Consider the following 27,433-nt stretch of genomic DNA (forward strand, 5'->3'; position numbering starts at 1 on the left):
TTTGATTAATTGTTTTATTAAATAAATTCTTTAATTTTTAAATATTTAAATTCTTTGATTTTTAATATTTTTATTCGTTCGTTCATTCATTTATTTATTTTACCTCATAAAGTTATAGTTTTCACTTATCTTTAGGTTTAATGCTCCTGTCCGCTGGTTGAGTCCAGCGGATTTTCTTGTGGTTTCTCTTGCTTTATTTTGCTTCTCTGCACTTAAATCTCTCTTTGCGAGTCCAACATTGCTTCTGAAGGTGTGTTTTTAAAAATTAGGCTACTTATATCAAGAAAAAGAACAAGACTTCAGGAAGTATCAGTTAGTTTGACGACGAAAAAAAAAAAAAAAAAAAAAAAACTCATTCATGTCTGGTTTTTCTAGAAACAGGATTATTTTTTTGTATCCAGGTATCTTAAAAGATGATATTAATAGATTAAAAACATTATTTCATTATCGATACAGCTAAGTTTCATGTTTCACTTAAAAAGGGAAACAATAAAAATAGCCGATATGAGTTTTTCAAGCAAATTTATGGTTTCGTTTCATGACAGAAACGCGAATGTTCTTCTCATTAGCTTCTACACACCTTTGTAGAGTTATTAAGAAAACTATGTTTTCAAATCAATTCCTCTGATCCAACATTTGAAACAGAGCTACAAATTTTTTAAAAAAAACTTTGGCGCTGCTAATTAAATAAAACAACGCATTTATTTAATTAGCTGCGATTGTTGTGTTCGCACGGAAGGACGGCCGTCAGATAGTTAGCGTATTTGGTTCCAAACTTGTTACACTACTCTGGTGATGAAACCATTAGTAAAATTTTGCCATCTAGCTTGTGGAGCTCATAATCAGAAAAAAAATGACGCAGAATTGCACATGTCGCATACAAAATATCATTGCGTTTTTGGGTTATTGCATTGACTTGCTTCTGAAAGTGCAGACCGGCGGATGGCCTTGTTGTAGATGAGTGTGCCGACTTTTATCCATGTAGCTCTTTTCATTGTGTTCTTATATTCGACGCATTTCGTCTGAAGGGATTTTGTTCACATTTTTAAAGAAAACTACAAATTTGGTATGTAGACCACATACCAAATTTCATCCGTGTAGCTTGAAGCGTTTCAGACAGGCAGATGGATCGGCAGATAGACATGATACCAAAAATGTATTTTTTGAGTTCAAAGATATTTAAAACGTGGAGATTCGTCAAAATCTCGAGCTCAAATTTTTTGACGATTGCAATACTTTCTGTATATTTAGTTTACGAGAAAGTAATATTTCTTCTGACATCGTCCGAAATTCGATTGAAGTCAATATTTGATGATAAGAGAACATATCCCATTTCATTGGTCTAAATCGTTCCATTTTTGAATGACAATGTTCACAGTCCAACGGTTGAACGTTATTCCAAAAATGGTTTTCTCGGAATGGAGAATGTCTAAAATGCGGAGGTGCATCCAAATCTCGGGGCCAAATTTTTTGGCGATAACACAATTTTCTCTCTATATAACATCGAGTCGGAGAAAGTAAAGAAGAGTCTTTTCTGATACAACTTTTTGAAACCTCTTTGGAAGCATTTCAGTCAAAAGATCTCTTCCAGGTGTGGAATATTTTTAAACAGAGATATGAATCCCGGGAAGTCTTTGAAGATGCAACTCATTACTTGTGAAACTCACTTTCTTCGTGCATTATCACATATACTTAGATGCTAATGGATGAATAAGTGAAGGCCGGGATTCCTTTCTTTTCAAACATCTGTTTGCGGCTTTCGATCGTGTCCGCCGTAGTGAAGCGTGGAAACAAACTCTGTCTGCTGGGAGAAATGCGCGCTGCTGGGATCAAGTGATGCACCTCGTCAGAAACAAGCGGCAAAAGAAAGTCCATTGTCCAGTGAATCTTCTGTGCGATTTGATGAATTGTCACGATGCTCAGTTCCCGCAGCGAGAAGCAATTATGCTGGTGGCCAATATTCGACCGCATAAAATGAATGATTATGGATTTTGATTTAATTTTGTATTGTTTATAAACTGAATACTATCTTATAACTGAATCGCCGGGGTGGGGTGGGGTGGAGGACATACATGATGCAAAAATTGTTCAAAAAATTCGTAAATGTAGATATGAGACTAACGAATTTGACATTTTTTGGCAGTCATTGCTAAGAAAACATTTTTCACAATTAAAAATTAATCGGACAAAAGTTTTTATCATAATGACTTCGGTGAATATCAATCATCAAATACTAATAGCTATTAAAAAATTAGTTTGTCTTATTTTGAGTTTTAACTAATTAAAACTAGTGGAATTGGACTGGATATTTGAACAATATATATATATATATATATATATATATATATATATATATATATATATATATATATATGTTTTTATCCCGTTTCGTAAAGATGGAATTTTATAGTAAATTTAGTACACATATCCTTACATCTGAGAACTGTGAAATAATTTACACTTGGGTATTCATGTTGACAAACAACTTCAGAACTTAACTTTTAATTAATTGATATATCTAACTAATTAAATTTTGATTTCGTACGAGCGGTAGAATAAGTAAAGAAAGGATATTAAGATTTCTTTATATTTATAATATTGGAGTGTAGTAAAAATAGAAAATAATTCAAATAAATAAATTTCTGCTTTTTATCATATTAATAAAAGTAATTTTCAAAAAAGAACCATTTTAATTAAATTTAGCCAAGCTAGAAAAAAAAACAAAAACAAAACTGCCGAGGGTTTTCGTCGTAATGTTTGAGCGAGTTCGCGTCGGCCTTTGAATTTTCGACATTTACCGCAGAGACTTAATCTTCATCGTGACATCGGCGATGGGAAAAAATGTCGCTGGAAAAAATGAGTGAGGGAGCAATCCTCTTCGCTAGAGGTTTAGTAGAGTGAAATAATTGATTTTAAGTTTTACTTTCATCCACTGTGCAGCGAGTTGTGACGAATATTCAGCATTCTCTTCTAACGACAGCGGGTTTCGTTCTGTTGAGACAATCTGCTTGCTCACCTTGAATGAAAATATGGTAGAAACGTCATGAAACGACAGCAGTTTTACTGAATGGTATTGTGTTTACGTGTAAAGACAGATCTGATCAATATCTCGTCATTTACAATAATAACGTTATCTAAATAATGAATATTATAATACATATATACCAACTTAAAGAGACAATTAATAATGCCTCTTTAAAGATATATTCACCATTTTTTTAATCTAATTCTGCTTTAAAATAAGGGTTATTTAAAATATATATATATATATATATATATATATATATATATATATATATATATATATATATATATATATATATATATATATATATATATATATATATATATATATATATATAAAATTTTATATATATATATATAAAAATTTTATATATATATATATATATATGAAATATAAATATATATATAATTTTATATATATATATATAAAATTCCTATTTTTTCAGTTGGGGATATCTGATTGCAGCATAATGACTACGACTCAGTGACTAGCAATTCAGGATGTCATCGGCAACTTTCTGAATAGAAGTAAGAGCCTAGTAATAGATGTATAATAGATAGTACTCGCCTTTTTAAGGAATTTCCGAGTTAAACTTGTCCACATTTGTATCCCGCGGGTCAAGAATAGAAATTCTCACCCGATGCCGTTAAATTGTAGAGCTATAATTCTTTTTATATGGGTATTCAACATCACGTTGTTTGCTAGCAACAATACTGACCGTCCAGTTCGCATATCAATAGACTTTCATTTGGAATTTCATTTCATTGATGTGATTTCGAATTTCATTTTTCAGGGTGTCGCATTCCCCTACCCTTCGGATGAGACCAGCTATACAATGGTGGAGACCAGTGTCGGAGGAAGCTGCCGTTGCCAAGAGGAGTACAGTTCAGAGGGAGATCCTCCTACCAAAGGGTGCTGCAGCCCCCAAGTATTTACCTCGGTACTGCTGGGTATCCTTGCCTGCGTTCTTATGACCGGAGGGGTCTTCCTGGCCTTCCACAGGTGGGATCCCCTTTGGCTCATCGTGTCGGGAGTAGGTGTTCTCTTAGTCCTCATAGGGTCCATTCTACACTGTTGTGGCAATGAACAGGGCACGAGAAGACCTTCCGGTGGTGGTGGCAAGAGTCGCCCAATACAGAGCGATCATCCTATCCATGGCCATCCAATTGCCAATAACGGAAGTCTCACGGAACAGTTGTTACCTCTTAGCAATGCCAGGTGAGATGCTTTTTCGTTATATGCATTTTATTAAAGATATATATTCTATTCACTTGCCACTAAATAATCCTCCCACACACCCCCGTGTATTTTAAAAGATATTTCATTGCGTCAATATGCGATCGTACAGCTAATTTTAAATGTGCAGCTATTTACATATAGGTGACTATAAATAATTTATTTTGGTTTATGTCTGATAATTGATGATCGAAAAGCTTGCTGATTTTGCCATGGTTGTTGCTTTTTATTTCAACAAACAAGAAGGGAGAATGCTTTCTATTGGTCACACCGCTGGACATAGAACCTGGTTCAGATGGTGAGAATGTACATCTCGGAGCATTTTTTTTTGAAATGCTAACTAATTAAAAATAAAGTTATTTTATAATTTTTTTCGAGCCAATTTTCGCCAATTTTTTCGAGCCAACCGGAATATGGCACAAATTATTTTTGCACTATCTGAAAGTTTAAACAATTATCTTTTATCTTTATCAACATCGCTTTTAGTTATCATACAATTTTTTTCTCTGACTTCAGCAAATCTTTAAAAAGTTTTTTTATATATAGTTTACAACATTTTTTTTTTCATTGCTGAAATGAGATAAAAATAATTTTTGTTTTATTGCAAATATTTTATTCTGGATTTTCTTTCAGTGCTGATGGCAAAGAGATAAAAATATGTCTCCTTTTGCATTTTAAATAGATATTTTAAAATGCAAAAGAGGTTGAAATAAAAATTTTGATTTTATTTTAAGTGCAAATATGATTAAAATTCAAAAATAAATAGTAACTATGGTAGTTACAGATCAGGCTTCACTTCAAAAGTAAGAAATGTCAGAACTTTTTTTACAGTTTGTACGGTTCTAAATATTGTTGTTCTTTTTTGTAATATAATTGGATGCATTAATATACACTTTCCTCTTTAAGCTTGCAATTGTGCTTTCTTGTTGCAGTGCAGTCAGGAAATAAAAATGTATTAAGATATCACACAAATTACGAAACATATTTGGTACTACAGTGAGAGTAACCAGAGAAAAGAAAGTAGAGAGGCGGCGACAGAGATTTGCCAACGGGGAGGCAAGACAAATCTGACAGGGGCGCAAGCACAATATCTCTAAGGAGGGATGTTGTTCTCAGTTTCTTTTACTGACTGTCAAAATATCGCTAATATTTGAGCCTATTTTTTTATGAAACTCTTGAGATTTAATTGCATTGAGATCTAATTTTAGAAAAAAATATGATTATATTTTATTCTAGGTTGTAGTATATAGACAGGAACATAAATTACGTCAGAATGGCGTGTCATTCTAATTAAACAAATGCATATACTTATCGTGAAATCTAAATAAAATGAATGTTGATAAAAAAAAGTTTTATAAAAGAATTTTTTTAGAAATCTAGAATAATAAATAAAAAATATTCGATGTTTTCTCCATAAATAGATTTTCAGCGTAGTTCCCTACTTAAAATATTTGTTAAATAAGGATTGCAACAACGAGTACAGGTGTTTGGAATCCGAGGAGAATAAGTGCGCGTGTTCAACAAAAATTTACTATAGATCGGACACGAACAATATAGAATGCTGAAAAGATACAATGATGTTGTTTCTTAAGAAGGGTGGAGAAAATATTTTCTAAATTTATGTATAAACTTACTATTTTATGTAAAATATGAAAAATATTCTTATGAAAAATGGACTGCTTAAACGTTAGATCCCTCATGTATTTATATTTCAATATATATATAGGCTAAAAAAACCAATGCATTTTATTAAAAAACAATTAGATCTTGAATATGAATTCAACTATCTTCATTTTTAGGCACGCGTTCTATGGTAAAGTACATTTTTATTTCGAAGTTATTGCAAATTAACATTCCACCCAAAAACGTGAGTTTTATCCCCTCAGTTTCATGCATTGGGTTTTCTTAACCCCTTCATATACAATGGCAAATCTGACTCGCTTATGGAATTATTGAATTTTAAATTTTAAATCTGAAATTAAGTGAAAGCATTAAGTAATTTAAAATGCAAAAATCCCTTGAAAATGCATCTTTACTTCAAATGCCTTATTCTATTCTAGAGAATATATTATTCCTTAGAATAATATATATTCTAGGGATTAAGATAACAGTAATTGCCCGAAATAAGATCTGCCATCTTATTAGGAAGTTAAGTAAGTTCGTATGTCAAAGGGTTAATGTGTTATTTAGGAATATTCTAAAAATAACTATTTTAATCATCTTTTTATCAAGACATCTTTATTCAAAGTCTATTAAAAATTTAGAAGCATCTGAAATTATATAGTTTTTGCCCCGAATAATCATTGAAAGAAATAAATAATATATAAATGATACGTTCCCGATTACATAGTCATAATATTAAGCGGAGAGTCGGAAAATAGGTTGTAATTTATTTATTTAACAAACTGCATACTTGGGTAAACTCTTTTAGTGTAGCTAAAAAGCTACCAAACCACAAATATTTATTTATTTTTGTCGTCAGATGCAGTCAGAAATATTTATTTAGTGTAATAATTGTAGCCTGATAATTTAGATTGCAAAAGAAAACAGATATTTTACTGTTAAATAAATTTCATTTACAATTATGCAGTTTACTTACTTTGGTGATTTATAATGAATTCACATAATGTGGCTACAGCAAAATAACTCTTTTTAGCATGCATACTCACAAGAGTGTCAAAAGAAAAAAGTGTTATATTAAATTTAATTTAACCATTAACTAGATTTTAGTCAGGCAATTCTCATAGTGAAATGAATAAAATAAATTTATCATTTCGTTACCGAGGAAGTAACAATTATATGAATAAGATGATGATTAATTTTAGAACTTGGATTTGAATTATGAATTATGGAAAACAACTCTATCGTCCTATTCATGAATAATATAAAAGCTCCAATTTCTCTAATAATTCCACTGGCAGGTAATCGAAGTGCCCGATAAAAACAATTTTTTTTTTTCATAATCTATGATAAAATCTTAGCCGAAGGATAATGATTAGTCGGAAAAAATGTGACGTCGTATTCATTTGCCAGATTATTGACTATTCAGCTAAACATAGTAAAAATTATATGCTGAATGAACATTATGACATTTAAATAAAATGACTGAGAATTTGGACTCGTCGACATCCCTTCGTATTGAATTCTTAGTCAACCGATCAAATTTTTTGACAAAATGCGACATGTCTTTGTTTTATACACCTGTCATCTTGTCGTTTATATTGCCAAAAATAGTGCAAATTAAAAGCTTGATAAGCGACATTTGAATCAAATGTCTGAAAATCTGTGGATATATTCTTCGACATTCATCATATTTAGTTCATAGTGGGCCGCCCAAAAGTTATCGGCAGAATGCGGTATCTTATTCGTTTTTCGGATATATTGCCAAATCTAATGCAAATTATAAGCTAAGTGGACTACATTTCAATCAAATGTCTGAAAATCTGCGGATTTAACATCTTCGGCACTAACCACATTGAATTTAATCGACCGATCAAAAATTGCTATCAAAATGAGAATATCACCTTGTTAATATCTTATTCACTTGTTACCTTGTCGGTTATATTGCCAAAAGTAGTACAAATTATAAGCTTAATGAACGACATTTGAATCAGATGATTGAAAATCTGCGAATTTACCATTTTCGACATCCATTGCATTCAGTTCTTAGTTCGGTCTATCAAAAATTATCCGCAATATACGGTATATTATTGGCCTTCCACCCTATTGATTATTTTGTCGAATATAGTCAAATTACTTTAACCGTTACTTGAGATACTTCGACTGTTTACAATATATTAACTAAAGTGGATTTTAAATAATCATATTCGATAATGCGCTACTCTCTACAACCGTCCTAAAATGGTGAACACTTTTGCCAACGAAGCCCTCAATCTGTCGCCGATGGGGGGGGGGGGCAAGAGGCCGCCGACAGGGGGGCAATTGCCCCTTTTGCCCCCTGTTACCGCCGCCTCTGAAGTAAACACCCGCGATTGATGTAGAAAATGTGTTGTTTCGTATAATATGAAGTAGATATAAATAATTGTTAACTTATTTGAGCAGAATCGAACAACTTGTAAGCATTCAATTAAAATGAAATGCATAAAGAAATACATCAACTTGAACCTAAGTTTGTTTGTTTGTGGTTTTATGGCGCAAGAACCATGTTTGGTTATACTGCGCCAAGCAAACGGTAAAATCAGAGCAAATTATAAAATATAAAATTTATGATATCAACATAAAACTGGTTAAAATATAGCACTTTAAAAAATTAAATTTCTGGTAATATAATATGAACATGGGTATTAACATATGATAATGAAAACTTAATGAGAAATAATGAGACCATGCAAAACACTAACAAACGGTAAAAGGTGCTAAATGCAAGTATAAAAACGAATGGGCTCGTAAAAAGTTAAAAATATTTCGGTGGAATTTTTCACCCACCAAGTCCTCTAAAGTTGTTGAAGATGTTGAAAAATGGTAAACGCGTTCAGGATTAAAAACAGGGCATTCAATTAAAATATGTTTGATACTAAAATCAACATGACATGTAGGACACACTGGTGCCCTCTCACCAAAAATGAGATGCCTATGGGTGTATCGTGTGTGCCCTATACGGAGACGAGTCAGTTTGACATCCATCTCTCGTATAGATAGAACGGGCCAAAAACCAATTGTAGGTTTTATAGAGTGTAGTTTATTATGCGTCTGCCGATCCCATGCTTCTTGCCAGGAAGAAATTATATGGCGGGAGAATGCCATCTTAATGTCACGATACGGTATTCCAGTCCTTAAGTCAGATGTCGCAGATTTTGCAGCCGAGTCGGCCTTTTCATTACCTGAGATTCCTACATGACTCGGAACCCAACAAAAAATTATATAAAAACCATTGTTTTTCAGTAAACACAAAGTGAATAAAATGCGGGTAGCGATAGGATGTATCCGATTATCATAATTAAATAGCAATTCCAAAGCACTCATGCTATCAGAATAAACAATGAAATTACGCTGAGGAGCAGGCGGAATTCTCTGGAGAGCAGAGAAAATAGCCATCAACTCAGCTGTAAAAACAGAGCAGCAATTATGAAGTCGGTAGCTCAGTGTATCAGATGGCAGTATGATACCACAACCAACATGTCCAGCTGATTTCGAGCCATCCGTGAAAATTGGCACAAACAAAGAATACTGATAACGATGAAATAAAAAGAGCTGTTGGAAGACTACAGAAGCTGTTGACGACTTATCGAAACCAACGAATGGATTCAGAAAAGAAAATTGTGGGATATCCCAAGGTGGAAAGGTAAAAGGGTTATGAACTTTGACTGTCACATCGTTAAAGTCCGAATCGTGTAGTATCATTTTGGCTCTCTCAGAGAATGGCAGAATGCAAGCAGGACGGGTATCGTAAAGTCTACGTAGACCAACTGGAAGTTTGTTGTGATAAATGGGGTGATGAGGTACGGACTGTGTGTGGAAATAAAACAAAACTGATAATTTTGTACGCCTTAAATGAAGAGGTAACTGGTGACATATGACGTATAAGCTCTCTATTGGAGAAGTGCGAAATGCTCCGGAACATATCCTCAGAGCCGTGTGGTGGATGGTGTCCAATCGCCTCAACACTGTAGGACGTGCTGAGCCATACACCATACAACCATATTCAATTCGGGAAAGGATGAGTGCTTGGTAAATACGGAGTAAGGAAGTTCGATCAGCACCCCATGATGTTTTGGAGAGCACCTTCAATATATTTAATGTTTTTTCACACCTTTTCCGCAGATGTAAAATATGCGGAAGGAAAGTCAATTTGTGATCGAAGATCACTCCCAAAAACCGTATTTCATTCACTACAGGGATTGGTACATTTCCAATGTTAATAATTGGATCTGGGTGGATGTTTCTCTTTCGGCAGAAGTGTACACATCGACTCTTCTCCGGCGAGATACTGTGACCGTTGTTATTACACCAAGTAACCAATTTGTTCACGGTATTTTGCAATTGCCGCTCGATAAGATTCATATTGCTTCCTTGATATGAAATCTGCAAATCATCAACGTAGAGACTCGCCTGTACAGATGAAGGCAAATAAGTTAAAATCTGGCTAAGATGAATAATAAAAAGGGTGACATTGAGGACACTTCCTTGTAGAACCCCCTCAGCTTGAATAAAATGATTTGAGTAAAAGTTCCCAACACGAACTCTGAAGGTCCGATATAATAAAAAATTCTGTAAAAATATGGGCAGGTTTCCCCTAAAGCCAAAGTTAAAAAGAGTTGAAAGTATGCCAAAGCGCCAAGTACGGTCATATGCTTTTTCTATATCGAAGAAAATGGAGACACGGTGGTTCCTTCTGACAAATGCGTTCCAGCAATGCGAGGTTATCGAAAGTAGTTCTACCTCTACGGAAACCACTCTGCAACGGAGAGATGCATCCTTGTTTCTCCAATTCATATACGAGTCGAGCATTGACCATTCGCTCAAAGGTCTTGCAAAGACAACTTGTTAGTGCAATTGGTCGGTAGTTCAGAGGATTAGAAGCTTCCTTGTTAGGTTTTAAGATAGGGATCACTATAGCGTCCCGCCATTGTGAAGGATACTTCCGTTCGATCCATATTCTGTTAAATAATAACAATAGGTTCGAAAGGGAAGTTCTATTTAAATGGCGGAGCATATTGTATGTAATCCCATCAGGCCCGGGACTGGTATCATGGGCATGAGATAATGCTGTTTCTAGTTCAAACATCCTAAACTCGCAATTATATGGAGAAGTATTTCGCTCACTAAAATTTAAATGCAACCGTTCCGCGCTATTCTTAATTGCCAGAAAAGCAGGGCTATACGAATTAATTGCGGAGACTTGTGCAAATGATTCGCCCAGAATGTTGGCTACGTCTAATGGGTCATAATACTTCACATTCCCTCTATTTAAAACAGGAATGGAAGAGTTATGGTATATATCATTAGCAGCCTTTACTTTTCTCCACAGGACTTTGCTGGAAGTAGAAGATGTGATTGAGGATATGAATTGAATCCAGGATTCCCTCTGACTACGACGACGTATGCGACGAGCTAGTGCTTTGGCTTTTTTAAAAGCAACCAGGTTCTCTGTAGTAGGGTACCTTCGAAAGATATTCCATAACTTTTTCTGATGTTTGTGACTGTCGCGACAGGCTTCATTCCACCACGGTTTTCGAAATTTCCTTAGACGTGATGGACTTTTTGGAATAGTGGATGTTGCGGCACGGATTATAATGTCAAGGACATTTTGTACAGCTTCAGAAATATCTGTGAGGTTGATCATAGACTCAGTGATATCTGCTAGTTGCGAAAAGGCCTTCCAGTCTGCACGCTGGAATAGAAAACGCGGAAGACAATAAGTCGCACCGCCGCTATCAGCATGGGAGACAATAATAGGAAAATGATCGCTATTATATAGATCGTTGCTAACAGTAAAGTTTAGCAACGGCAGAAGTTCGGGAGAGCATATGGCCAAATCCAGAGTATGGAAGCTTCGTGTGGGCTCGTGAAAGTATGTTTTCTCTTCGTTGTTAATTAAACAGAGACAGTTATTGGCAATAAACTGCTCAATCTGTCTCCCACGAGAATTTGTACTCTCCGAACCCCACAAAGTACTATGTCCATTGAAGTCGCCGAGTAAAATAAAAGGCGAAGGAAGCTGGTCCACTAGGTTATCAAGGTCTTGTTGACGGATGATATCATGAGGCGGTAAGTAAATGCAGCAGACTGTGACTAATGTTCGTACATGAACTTGCACAGCCACAGCCTGTAGAGAAGTATGTAAATTTAGTTGTGAACTCGGATAGAGATTTGACGTGAAGATACAGACACCTCCAGAACTGTGAGATCCTGTGTCTGCATCTTTCCGAGTACAGTTATAACCGCGCAATTTGATGGGAATGTTTAATGTCAAAAACGTTTCTTGAACACCAATGCAAGCAGGATGAAATTTTGATTAAAATGGCTTTGATGTCAGGAAGTTTGGAACGAATGCCGCGACAATTCCAAGAGAGGAAGGTGCCCATTAAGAGTCTGGTTTAGAAGAGTAATGAGAAGAGGCGATTGTTGGAGTTGCCAGATCTTCGCAACTCATTTCAAGCTCAGATTCATCATCAGATGGATGTAATTTTATATCTGGGCCAAAATTAAAATTTGGGTCACTTTTAAAATTTGATTTGCTTGCTTCTTAGAACATACTTCTACTAGCAAGTCCCCTGAACGCATTTTGCGGATTGAGGTGACCTCACCAACGGTTGCTGTGATAGCCTTCTGTACAAGGAAAGGCGAAAAGAGTTAAAGGATTCATTTTTGTCCGATAAACGCTTAATAATAAAGAAGATGTCAAACTTTGGTTGATTTGTAATAAATTTTTTTGCTTTTTGATGCCCACTGAAGGGAGATTTTTTAGGAGGAGCCATACGATATTACGGATGAGTCGGGCCCGACGGCACCGTCCACCACGGAGCCCAACAAGGGGAGGCAGCCACCGGCTCTGGTCATTTCCAGCCTCGGCACTTACCCTAGTGCTAGCCGGAACCTATACGCTCGGAGTTACCCCCGGGGACAGTGACCACCCTTAACGCCAAGCCCAAGGAGTAACTCCTTCGCTTGATCCCTAGCAGACTAGCCACTAGGATGACTATCTACCAGTCGATTGATGCACAGGGGACCACAGTGCACCACCCGTCTTTCTAATGGGTAGCCAAGCACGGCAAACACGTGGGGTCTTGGCTGTCCATGAGAAGCAAGAAGCAAACACTGCGGCTACAGCTTCTCATGGAGAGCGCCCTCGCTTGCCGTCGAGGGAAGGAAAAAATTAAGCAGACAGCAGAAAGCTTAGGGGAGTAGAAACATAAAGGGAGTAAAGATCCCTGGGTACCTCGGGATTGGGACACCCGTACTCACCTATAGTAGGTGAGCCCCTGAGGGGAACTTGAACCTAAGATCATCCAATTTTATGCGTCAAAAAAAAGTAAACACATAACTCTTTCTGCTTCAAATGTTTTAATTTTATAGATATTACTACTTTTTTCTTAGAGAATTTTGATATAAGTTAAAGTCATATATTCGGCCTCAACTTATGTAAATTTCTAGGGGGTTTAGTAATTATAATAATAAAAAAATCTGGGAGATTTTGCAATGGGCAAACAAATAGCACTAGAAACGAGAAAAATGATAATAAACTTAAAGGAAAATGGTAAATCTTTACATGAAATATTAAAAATTGCTTAAAGTATTCATTGCACAGTCAAGAAAAGTCTTGACCAAATGCAAACAGATTAGAGATTTTTAGACCAAGACGACTTACTCATCCAGAAGTGAGGGCAGTAGTACGAGAGATCAAATCTAATCCAGTTGCAAGTGCTGTTAAAATATCTGAAAGCATCTCACAATAATCAGTATAAGCACTAAGTAAGTATAAGGAGGACTCTTCATAAACTTGGGTCACATAGCAGGATTACGTGTAAGAAATCGAGCCAAAAAAACACCTGCTGTTTGCCAAAAAGTCTCTTAATAAGGATTTAGATTTTTGAAATAATATTTTATTTAGTGATGAGAAAAATCTGAATTATTTGGTACACAGAAAGTCGCAAAAATATGGAAGAAAAAAAATGAAGAATCCAGTTATAATTATTCAATTAAGACAATTATATATGGGGGTGTATGGTGGTAGTAGGGGTCTGCAATTTAGTATTTGTCAAATCTACAATGAACAAAAGGGAAAACTTAAATATTTTAAAAGATAATGTTGCTCCAAGTGTTGTGAATTTGGGATTGTCACAAAGCTGGATCTTCCAACATGATAACGATCCCTAACACGCATCAGAGATTGATTTTGAGAGAACTGTAACTCTGTTGCGTTGCAAAAACTTTGCACCATCTTCCTGATTCATATCCCATTTAAAATTTATGGACATATCTTAAAAATAATTTACACCAAAGAGCCATTTCAGATCAGGAAGAGTCATAGAAAAATGGCAAAAAAATCCCTCACGAACTGACTAAAAAATGCCTGAACCATTAAAAGCAGTGATAAAATCTAAAAGACAGCAGACAAAATATTAATATTACAACTTTCATTGTTTTTGTCGGTGACAGTATTCTCTGCTCAAGTTTTTTTGACGCGTGAAATCTGATGCTTTTCTGCTTTAATTGAATTATTTCTTTTTGCATTTTGATTTAATTGAATGTTTACAAGTTGTTCGACTCTGCTTAAATAAGTTAACAATAAGTTATATATATCTACTTTGTATCATATTTGAAATAAAACATTTTCTATATCAATCCCGGGTCTTTTGACTTTCACTGGACACGCAGATGTCGAATCATTTCACTTATTATTCTTATGCATGTCTCTGGTCAGCGATGAGAAGAAATTCAATCATTCCCCATTTCAGAAAAATAAATCATGTTAAGTGAGGTGACAGTTTGAGACAAATGGCAGATGCACAACAAACATGACTTCTGCAACATGTATGATACCAGTCTTTAAATTTTGGAATTTAAAAATGCTCTGCTGAGCGGATCATTAAATTTAAGCTATGCGCCAATGATTTTATGATTTTAATGACATTTTTCGTTCACAGTAATGCCGACGAATGGGTCGCCTTAGGGCGCTAGTTAGTCACTAAAACTCTAATGTTATGCTTCTAGTTAATATTTCCCTCTATGGTACATCTTCGTTTTTATATATGTATATTTAGGTCTAAGTAATTAACTTAGTATTAAAGTCAACCCGATAATCTTTATTTTTAGAGCTACTTTCCGGATCCGTCACATGACTCACCTATGATTCATACATCTATCTAATTATATCTAACTCTTACTCTATTTGATTTAAGAGATAACACAGAAGGTGTCATCGAATTAGATAGATAATCGGATATTATACGAGAATCATAGTAGTGAACATGTTAAGAAATAAATAGGAGTATTATTAAAGGAAATAAAAATGAAGTAATAAAATATTCTCTGTCAATTAAAAGCCGACATCCATTCATACTGCACCTCCTATGTAAATAAACATTTGATTATTACAAATTTAAACATTAGAAATAACTGCAAAAATGAATGACCATGTATATTTTGTAAGAAGTGTGAATATTTTAAAAGCTTACAAAAGCAGTTTGTAAAAAATAAACTTTATTATTTCTCATAAAATTATAAAGCAATGAAAAAAATGTCTATTGACTGTTTAAAATCTTTTCCAATCCCTGTTTTTTTTTTTTTTTTTTTTTTTTTTTTCCCTTCTTTTACTTTCTGGTATACGAAGTATAGAGAAAGTATTCTAACTGGCAAAAAATTCGAAACCAAGATTTTGACGATCCTAAATCTTTAGATCTTTCTAAGATCGAAAAACATGTTTTTGGAAAATATCTACCTTTCTGTCTATATTTGACAACGATAATTCAAAAACGCTTTGAACTAGATGAACGGAATTTGGTACACAGTCCTTACACCAAACTTTTAGATTTTTATCAAAGTTTGAGCTAAACGTACTCAAAGGAAATCTGTCTATCCGATTACTCAAATAAAGTTATTATATTAACTGTAGAAGGAAAGGAGCCAGATGGATAAACTTCTGTACATAGATTTAATATCTGTAGTGTAGGCATCTATAAAATCGTGAGCCAAATTCAACAAGGGGCATCAACTTCTGAGGGTCTGTATTTTCAGAAAGTCGCAAACGCGATAACTCAAAAATGCAGTGACTTAAAATTTATCAAATTTGGTATTTGATTTCGTGACTGCAGTCGTAGTTCTATGACAAATTTTGGTTTCAGTCGGTCGGGAAATTCAAATGTGCAAATTCATCTTTATTAGAGAGTGAGACAGACATATGTTGGAGGCTTCTTTCGCTTGTTGTTTTCGTTTTTAGGTTCAGATATATTGTAGCCTTTTTTTATTGAATAATCTATATATGTATAAGAAGGGGGGGATGCAGAATAAAGGAGGAAAGAGCATATGAAACTTTTTATTGGAGCAATCATAAATTGAATATGCAAATTAAATCCCATAAACCATGAGTAAAATAGTGTTTGAAATGCTCAGTGCATCAAATGAAACCGGAAAAAAATATTTAAATGGCGTCATTTCACACGAACGACAACAGGAAACATAATACGAAATGACACTGATTCACATCACACGCAGTCGAAAACACAGTGTAAAATGATTCTGACTACTAGCATATTAATGTGCAATGACATGGAAAAAGTCAGCCTTCTTACTTTGTATTTGACGAAATAATGCCCGCCTATTAAAGGAGACAAATGTTCCAATTGTTCAAGAAGGAGGTAGTGGGATTTGATACCAAGAAGCAAGTTGAATTTCCTCTGATTGGTAGATTTCAGCCTCCCCTCCCCATTTTTATGTCTTTTTTTAAATATGCACCGATATATAGTATTCGTAATTTAAAAGTTAAAGTTTCACTGTCAAATGAGATATAAATTTTATTATGTCACATGATGAATTATTTGGTCTTATAATTTGGCGAATATTTCATTCATTCTTAATGGACAGGAACTCAATTTCTTCTTTTCGCATTAGCCGGATTTCGTGATGCGCGTAAGAAAATGGGATCTAGATATGTCTGCTTTATTTAAAAAATAAAATTTGTTTATTACTTTTTAGAAGGATGTGGACGGGAATTTTTTAAAACTAACATCCCCATTGATAATGGTTTTTTATGCTATGCTTCATATTACAATGTTAACATTATTTCCACAATGCGCAACCATTTGTTTTGAAGAATTTAGTCATTTCTAATTCTATAGAGCCGAAAAGTGTTTCCTAGAATGATGCCAATAAATATTTAAAAGTTTCGCGAGTCAATTGAAAGGAGCCTTCAGAAAACTGGTTTTTCAGTTCTACTCCGCGGAGGCGCTTCACTGATTACGGAAGTGCACAATTCGTATAGGTGTGAAAAGTCGAAAGTTTATAAATTATCTTTTAAAAACGAATCGAACAAAAGCTCATATGATAGAAAGGTAGTTTTTTTTTTTTTTTTTTTTTTTTTTTACTTTTTTTCGGTAAGCAAACTGTTCCTTACAATGGTATGAAATTTTATGTAACAATATTTACAAACATTATGCATGTTTAAACATTTGTATTTTTTCTGAATGATAGTATTAATTTTTTGTAGTTATTTATCATGCAAAATATTATATATTTTCATTTTTGGGGGTATTTTCAAATGACACGACATTTATTATTTTTTTGCAATTTTTATTATTCGCAGATTAAAATGAAAATAAGCTCACTGTAATTATTAAACTGGCTCATATATTCTACTAATTTTGAAGAGACATTACCAAGAATTATTTTTTCTGAGTGTACAGATTTGTGATTGTGAATTTGAAAAGGATCGTATCACACCATATATTTGACTTGCCATTAAAAAACAAATACTTTACTAAAAATATTTTTCTATTGTTTTATTATTAAAATAAATTATTCTTTTTATATGTCTTAAATTTCCTATCAGATATTAAATTTTACTTGCGAAAAAATCCGCTTCATTTACAACTGAAATGGAGGCAATTTTCATTATAGAGAAAGTCCCGATTCCTTTAAAAAGCAAAATGACTTGTATTGTGTTATTTATTTTTGATTAATCATTTAAAAATTTTCAATATTAGATACGTAGACTTAATTTCACACATCACATTTTTTACCAAGTAATAAATAAATAATAATTTTTTTTAATTTTCTTGTAAATAATCTATTATACTTAATTATATTTTAATACACTATTTCGTTTATTCATTTATTACTAAAAACAAAAGGGGTCAAAGAAAATAATTAAGCGATTTCATTCGCTAATTTTCCAAAATTTTCTAACTTTTTATGTGTTCTCTGCCATTTCTGAATCTTGTACCAGGCTAGCATGTAAGATATCTTTAAACTCGTATAACAGTGAACTGCCGGGACAAATCCATCGATCTCTTTTTTCTGATAGCCGACTTCCGGGTGGAGGAAGATACTAACAGTGCCTGGTTATTCCTGTTTCAGAGCAGAGTCGAGGAGCCCACGACTCCGGCCCGACTGACCCATTTTTCAGATCTCCAAATGTCTGATAGAACAAGTTCAACTGCTCTCATTATGGATAATTGTCAGTTTACAAACATAGCAGTTGTTTTGTGAGGTTGCGAGGATGCTGGAAAAATCTCGCTTTTTGCTTATCCTTGACCGTGAAGACGTCCGAGCCAAAGGCTTACGGAGAGCTCCACTGTTTTGTTTAAAACTTGATTCGTCTCGAAAGTTTGTCATTTGGCCGATTTAAGGCCGTTTGCTTCAAAGTCTTTGATTCTACTTTTTATTTATTGGTTATTTGATACAGACTGTTTTATGAACAGGTCTGGTAATATATATATTAGTTGCTGCCATTCCAATTTCTTTGAGATATACTTTTTGTAAATCAATTGTGAAGGAAATTGTCGTGCATTTGTAAACAAAAGTGGCACATCTAAAACTAGTTTTCAGCCAAATGCTCTGTATTTAAATTAACTAATCGAACTTTTACACTTCCGGGAATAAGGATCTTATTGATTTCTAAATTCCAGAATGCTATCTTTCTTTCTTTTTTTTTTTCTTTTTTTTTTATCTTTTATAATTCTCTTCAAACACAGAAAAATCACGGCTTTTCTTCTACCTGTTTTCTTCTTTTATCCACTTTTCTTGATCTCACTCTATTTCCTCGAAGTGAACAAAGAGGAAAACAGGTTTCAAAATTTTAATGAACTTGTAAAAGAAATCTCCCTGAATCCGATTTTTTTTAAATGAATATGTCTGTTTGTGAACTTAATATCAAAAGTAAGAAACGACAGAAGATATTTTAGTATTGCGCCTTTGCAACAAAATTGTAGATTCCTTTTAAATTTTGCCCTCAGTTTCTCCGAAGTTGCAGGTCTTAAGGCAGTTACTTATTTAATAAGCCAATCGTAGTGAGAGCCAGATTATATTCTTTGTACAGTGACTTAGAGGTAGAGTTTGGCCATGGAATTAGTTGAATGAGAGCGGGTTCAAGATACGATTAATTCGAAGGTCAAGTATTGTTGACCGAGTTCACGATAATTTTGCTGTTCTGGATAAAACATTTTCCAGCGAGCGTCGTCAGGAAGATGAGAAAAGGGGTAATCATTCGGTTATCGTCATCTGACCACGCCCCAAATTATAACGAGGTCTGACTATGAATTTTCTTTGTGTAGTTTCAAAACGGGACGTTAATATATTGGTTCAGGAGGCAAATATTGTTTTTATATAGATTGATCGCTTGTTGGAAAGTAAAATGATTATTATGGAAAACATTTTGTGTGTGCAGATTAAACACCGTGAAAAAAATTAAAGGAAGATTAGCGATTGATTTTTTCATAAAGAAATATCTATAATGTATTAGATATTTGAGATTGTTCCCTTGGTGAACCCTTGGTATTACCCAAACAATGATACACGAATTGATCTTTAATAAATTACATTTTCTGCGCGATCCTCCGAGGGATGATTTTATTCCATTTTTATTAAGTTTTAAATGATAAAAAAAAAAAGCGACACAAATTGTGCAGCAAAAATATTCTTGAAAATCAAATGATTGTGTATTATTATTTTAATCCTTTATTTGGGGGGGGGATAATTGAGAATAATTTTTAAAAATAAGATAATAAAAGAAAGATGCCAGAAATTGCTTCATTATCTTTCAAAGATAATTTTTTGATTAAAGAAAAATTGATACTATGCTTTTATTTTTGCCAAATAGTATATTTAGAATAGAATCCTCTTTCTTTAAGTAGAGTGCTGATAATGTGAATTTAGCAACTATGGGTCAGATTCTTTCCAATTCTTGCTTCTGCTTACCATTTAAAAAAGAAAATGAAAGTCATATTTATATAGGATGGGGTGGATCCCATATAATGGAAATGTCTATTCATTTTTGCTGAAAAATTATAAGTTAGGTTTTTTTTTGGGGGGGGGGATAGAGAAGTTATAATATCACGTGTATTATCCGAAAATCTTGTTTGTTCAATCTCAACTAAACACAACCGATATTTCCGGGACGTTTGCTCTATTTATTTGTGAAGATGATATTTCTTAATGGAATCAAGCCTCGTAACACCAGTGTCAAGCGTTGTGCTGTAATCTGGCTTCTAATTGCACATTGTTTGGCTCAGCGGTGTCATTTCACTTTCATATTTTTAATACAAAATGCACAGATAAACAGAATCGTTCTCTGACTTTCACCAATGACAGAAAAACACGTGATTAAATATTTAATGGGAAAAAATAAGAACGGGTGGAATGTTATAACAATAATGAAAAGGTAGATTTTTTTAAATGATTTAAAAATCAAGTGCAAGTTATTATGGAAAACTAAGCCAAAATCTAATTTCATTTCTCTTAAATTTTAATTTATTATTTAATAAATCAAAACGAAATTCAGTTTTTCATTCATTTACCTCGCATTCAATCTCGAATCTGAATGCGATTCACCAAAACTGTTTTATTACTTAAAAATCACAATCCAGATATGACGAGACAAATTCAATTCTATAAGAAATTTACAAAACAATTATTTATGTGTGCAATTTGAAAAATATTACTTATCACTTTTATTATAAAATAATATGTTATAGATTTATAAATTAATGAGCAATGTCTACTCCATTATTCAATATTTCCTTCAGAGATGGATAATTCATGTCTATTTTCTATTTAATTAAAATGCTCTGTTTCATTGAATTTCCTTCATTACACCTGATAACACTGCTGATGTTAAATCTTAAACCATTTTTTAAAATTATCATGCTACGAGATGGATTATGGAAAGATGAACCAATCAGTGATCAGTTTTGTATTCAATAATCAAGAATTATATATCACTTGATTGAAAAATGCAGATATTATTTGGGAGAAGGGAAACTTACATTTGATATATTATTCATGTATCAAAAAAAGGGGAAGAGGTACTTAAATCTTATTCAAAAAGATGACTTTTTTAGATCTTTCGTTTTAATACTATTATTATATTATTTAATTAATAATATAATTATATTAAAAACCGATAATATTAGGAAGTCATGGAAATTTCCATGAACCATTATTGAACACATTTGACAGTTCACTCTTTTTCCCCCATAATGCCGATATAAATCCATCATTTTAATGTCATCCTATCATGTAAACGAAGAAAAATAATTTTTTATTCATCCACGTGTTCCATTCTTTGGAATAAAATATTTTAGTCTTTTTTTATCAACTTACAGCACGAAAGTCATTTGCTCCGTTTGTAATGAACGCTCTCAACAAATTACGAAGCCAACATATTTACATTATTTTTAACTTATGAAATGAGTTCTATAGAATGAATTGGCATGATTTTTGTTGAGTTTGTGTAAGTTATTAATCGCATAAGCAGGCAGCACCATTTTGATTTAATTTATGCATTTCTATAATTGTTTTACTAACTTCCAGCGTTGTCCAAAGAAGGGTTCTGTTACATAATTATTACTTTTTTTTTTTTTTTTTTTTTTTGCTTTGGAAATTGTGGCAGACATAAATGATGTCTTTGGTATCCTACATGTGACGGCGTTCTGTCTTGGTGGTGGCATTTTTTAAAACGAAAAAAACTTCTGTTTGTTAAAATTGCTGCAGATGAGAAAACATTCTCAAGGAACTTCAGGAGATTCTACTTTCTAATGATTATTAAATGCTCTAGGAAATATCACACTATCAAAGTTACTATATGACCTTCATGTTTATGCATTAAAAGTAAACAAAAAATAGATAGTGTGTGTAAAACTTAATGTGCACTGTTAATTAAAAAATAATTTTTCAGCAGATTTTATTAAAAGTAGTTTTTGTCATTTGGATTTGTCATATTATAAATAAATTGCGGTGTTAATGATTCATATTTTCTGAGCTAAACTTCCAGTACATACTATTTAATACAAGGAAATTTTCAATCTCTCAAAGCACAAAAGTTAATTAAATATTCAATGAATTATAATTGAATCGGAATTTTACCGTTTCTTCCATTCATTTTAGAGCAAATTATACCACATCTTAAAATTCAAAATGTTGTCTTTTCAACAGAGCTCATTTCATTTCACTGCCAATCATCCTTCTATTTTTTTTATTCATTTCTCTTCAAAATTCAATAAATAATCGAATAGATTTCAAACAAGGGAATTTATAGATAATCTAATGTTAGATAACATTAACATTATTTTTTGAATTTTATATTTATGTTTTGTTTTTTTAAATATTTTTAACAGCGTTTTCATTAGTTTTAATCGAATCTTAAGGTGTTTATTTATTAAAAATAAGATTTCAGACGACAGGATATAGGTGTGTGCTATGATCTACACTTACAAAAGGATGTGCGCCTGCGATGTTCAAATATGTTGCTGTCATCAAATTTAAGACTTGGACAGTCACTCAATGCGCACGAAAGCCCGAATTTAAAACTTAAAGAATGACATTTGGATGATTTTCGTAGTGTTTGCTTGTAACATCATTTCTGTTGATCGCAAGGGGGACCAATGAAAATGATGAATGAATGTTGTTTCAAAGAAAACTGTTTCCTACTTCTAACATAGTTTGAAAAAGTTTTAAGGCCATTTTTCAGAAACATTTTACAAATTCAAGCTAAAATTTCTGCATCTATCTTTCTAATTCTGTCATTTTTTTTTTTTTTGAAATTTTTAAGATGATTTTTCGAACATTTTTATTATTTTAAAATAAGATGAATCAAAATAGTTTTTACCTTTGATTTTTAATTCATTTTTTCAGATGAATTCAAAGACCTTTTTTTGTCGTCTGTTGTACACGAATCTATTTGTTTTATCTTTCCGCTGATTTGGCAAGGAGCCAAATTTAAAAATTCAGAGTCATGGAATGGATATGGAATTAAAATTTTCGAAATCGTATCAGTGGTTGAGATGAATGATTCATTCTTTGATTTTCCTTATTATTTCAAATATAGATAAAATCCTTTCATTTTATTTTTTTTCAAAGTGTTTTGATTTTTATTTGATGATGTTTTCATTTTTATCGTCTTTAGTTCAAAGAACGCTACCATTATAAAAGAGAAAAATAAGTGTATTAAATCATTATTTATTTTACTTCGTTCCATGGCTTTATGTTATTGTGGTTTCGATTCGGCTGACATATATTATGTCACAAAGAACGCCGTGCGGGTTATGTTAGTACTTTATATAACATTAGCTTTAGTATTAAAAATAAATGATTTAAAAAGTGCTTTTTATGGACATTTTGGGATTCCGCCGAGTGCTTGATTCTTATATTTTTCGCATAGCTTTCTCATCGAGTTCTTAAATGAACATATAATATTTCCCTCATTGCTGGCCACACTTACGTCGATCTTTTATGCAGAGGTCATCGGCGATCAGCTCGGAAAAGCATCCATCAGAGGAGAGTGATATCCGAAGTGCCATTCCTCCTCTGAATGGGAGTTATTTCGACATTTCGTCAAATTTGCTGATTTTTTTACAGCAGCGTTTGTTGCTTTCATTCCAGATCTGTTAGCCAGCTGTCACTGAATATGCTTCCCGGATACTTCCCGCCTGTCGTCACAACATATGGCATTGAACAGCATTCTGCTGTTGTCCAGAACATCAATCGGATAGTGCAACAGCAACAGCAGCCGCTGAATCCGGGATCGATCAGTCCGGGTGTTGCTAGCGGAGCCGGAAAGAGCTTCATTCTTTTATCCTTGCCTGCCGATTCAACTCCTGCCAATATCCAGAACCTCGTGGCAACAGTTTACCAGCTGGACGGGAGGTGAGTTGTTTCACTTCATCAGGATGGATAGTTTTTTTTTTTTTTTTTTTTTGTTGTTGTTGTTTTAAATTGTTGTTATGTACGATGTTATTATTTACTGATGTGACAAATAAGGCGAGCATACACTGCATTATCATTTGAACTATACAGATTTTACGTGTCGTAACTTTGTTATATCTAATATTGAAGTTCCTTTCTAGATTAAGGGTATGAAAATGTAAAAAGTAATCATGATCTTGCACATAGAGTCATTTCAGCGTATTTAGTTAATAAGATAATGTTTAAAGTAATGAAAGCTATTGTAAGCATAAACATTTAAATGGGTTTTTGGACAAATGACTCGGAAGATACTATTTTATGAACATGACATAGCCTTGGTATGCTGTAACGTTATCTTAATTCAGAGTTCAATTTTTGAACGTTTTATATATGTTTGATGTAGAAGTTTATCGTTACAACTGAATATCAGTATTTACTTACACGCCTTATTAAAATGTTGATCATTTTTTTCTTTTTGCTAAATATTTTTTCGAGGCAAAAAATGTTTAAGGATCCGTTAATCCCTGTTTCAAGGTCACCAATTCGTCTAAAAACATTTTTATGAAGAGATTGTAGCCATTGTAAGTAAAAAGTTTATTTGCCTTTATACGTTCTGCGTGGTTTTTCTTCAATTTCACTCCACTCCTTCAGTGAATCTTCAGATAGTGTCTTCATTCCCATTAGAAAAGAGTAATAGCAATAGACTCAAAAGAGATGTCTGTCATGCAGTCACGGCCTTTTAATTATGAGAGTAAATTTCGGAAGAGCACTTACCAAGTGCGAAAGATTGAATTTTTATTTATTTAATTTTGATTGTTAAAAATACCTGCAGTGCAGTAAGAAGATGGAAATGAATTAAACGGAAGAATTCACCTTATGTCTTATTGCCCACCGAAAAAGCTGGATTATCCTAGTTGGAAACGGTACCCCACTATTAATTTTTGTTAGCCATTTATTTGCTCTACATAGCTTCCTCATTTCTTATGTTGACACTGAAAAGTCTATATTCATCTTGGAAGGAATCGCAAACAAAAAATAGACATTTGCTGTGCAGTCACAGTATTTTATTAGTGGGAGTAAATTTCAGATGGAAACGTGTCTGCTTAAAGGGGTGAACAAAACAATGAGAAAGGCTGCCGTGGCCGAATCAATCCTCAGATCACCTCCTTGGCTAGATGACGAATGTCCGTTTTCGCACTTCCCGCGCAGACGGAAAGAATTCGTTCTTTCCGATTTAAATGACCAATGGGGAAAGAATGGCGCAAGTGTTTCGTTTTCGTAATAGAAATAAAAAGAATCGCTAAGTAAATAATTATTAGGAATATGATTTTTTTTTTCGTTATTAAAGAAGTTTAGTTTCCATTTTCTCTTTATATGTGAAATTCGGAATGAAGACAAATACTTTTTGAAATAAAAATTATACATTACTGGATAAAGGAAAGCTCAAAGTTTTATTTCCTACATTCGGATGATCACGGTAAAAGCGGGGTTGTTGTTTGTTTAGAAAAAGCTGGCGAAGCCTTCGAAAAATTTCCTTGGTCAGTTATTACAATATGCAAAGAGTGAATCCACTGTTGCAGTACATCCTGCATTCTAATGTTTTCTCCCACTGGTGTGATGCGGAAGTTTGGAGAAAAAGCATCGTTTTCGTCGTCTGACCACGGCTCAAAATTACGAAGTTAGTCCCAAATTAACCCTGGTGCTGCTTTAAACAGCATTTTGATGCTATTATATGACAAACATCGAATCGGAAGTCCTTGTCTTGCCGCACCTTGGGCATTAGCTCACTGCTATAAGTTTAAGATTTGCGAGCTGGAATCGTTATAGTATTAAATTATAATTCCCGATAATTACAATAATAATTATTATGATGCAAAAAGTTGACTTCGTGCTGCACTTTCACTTAGATACATTTAGCGACTTTAATTTTGCAGACAAGTCATTGCGTTAAACATACGGCTTTGTTAAAAATAGTAAACTGAATAACAAAAACCCCTTTAAAAAAAAAAAAAAACTTTCTTATAAACGTACTATGCACAAGATACAAACGCTATTCTTATCAAAAAAAAAAAAATCTGCTTTTATGTTTTGATAAATCTTTATGTTTAAACCTCCTTGAGCTGAAGAAACCATTTGTCAAAATATGTAAAATCAATGCATCTTACCGGCAATGTGAATGCGATAATTCAGAAATGTAGCTCGCCAAATGAAATAAATTTGGCATGATAAAAACAAACCCCGACAAAGCCAAACAGAGGTACTAGAAGACTGCGCCTCAAAGTTATCTCACTTAGCAGAAGACACAAGCGCCACATGTCAATATCGATAGTTGGAAACCAACATAAACTCCAAAGCCCTTTAGGAGAATGCACCAAATGTCTCAAGTAGAGCAACAATTGCCAAATCATATTAACATAAATACCACACACTTTCTGGAAAACCTTAGTCAAACATAACAATAGAAAGAATGCCCACACAATACAACAATAATACACTCATGTCCATAAATTAAGGATAATGCAAGTTCAGGAAAAGAAAGATTCAGAAGCAAAACACATGTGACTTATTTATAAAGCCTATTTATTAAATAAAAGATAAAGAGCAAAAAAGATGCTATATGTTTGATATCATTAATAAAAATTGCGATTTTTTGCTCCCTAAAACAAATTATAAACTATTTACAAAAACCAATATTATATGGTTAGCATGATGGTTAATACATAGTATGTCTCCCAGATGATGCAATACAGTCCGTACAATGCTTAAGCATGCTGAATATCAAATTGTCGATCTGATCTTGATGAATAATACACCAATCATCAAGCAATGCTCTCCGAAGTTCCTGTAGACGTGTAGGAGGTGATTGAAGGGCTGCAACTCGACGGCCAAGCATGCCCCACACATGCTCTACTGGATTCAAGTCCGGTGAGAATGCTGGCCAGTCCATACCGGTGATATCCTCCGATAGAAGGCATTCGTTTACGATGCTTGTACGGTGAGGACGGGCGTTGTCATCCATAAACAAGAATTCTGCGCCCATGGCACCCGAAACAAACGTACTTGTTGTTCCAGAATGACGTCCCGATAGATTTGGCCTGTCATGGTTCCAATTTGAACATACAGGTTAGTTCTGGAACCTAGAATAATTCTTCCTCAAACGGGCAATCCTGCACCACCGTAACGGTGTCGTTCAATGATGTTCTCTTGCTGGTAACGGGTACCTGGTGCTAATCATATGAAGTCCGGCGAGAATCAGACTGCAAGCTAAACCTGACTCGTCGGAAAACACCACACACTGTTGCGGTGTCCACAATG

General features: G+C 33.6%; 1 protein-coding gene across 1 annotated transcript in view; it reads left to right on the forward strand.

The window, feature by feature from the left end:
• The window catches only part of LOC129968453 (mucin-5AC-like), a 77,500-nt gene that overhangs the window by 39,527 nt on the left and 10,540 nt on the right, over positions 1-27,433 (forward strand). The window contains exons 3-4 of the mRNA XM_056082323.1: positions 3,819-4,243; positions 23,816-24,079. Coding sequence (XP_055938298.1) covers positions 3,819-4,243; positions 23,816-24,079 — 689 coding nt within the window. The remainder of the gene's footprint in view (positions 1-3,818; positions 4,244-23,815; positions 24,080-27,433) is intronic.

Source organism: Argiope bruennichi, chromosome 5 (assembly GCF_947563725.1).
Source record: "Argiope bruennichi chromosome 5, qqArgBrue1.1, whole genome shotgun sequence".
NCBI classification, from domain to species: domain Eukaryota; kingdom Metazoa; phylum Arthropoda; class Arachnida; order Araneae; family Araneidae; genus Argiope; species Argiope bruennichi.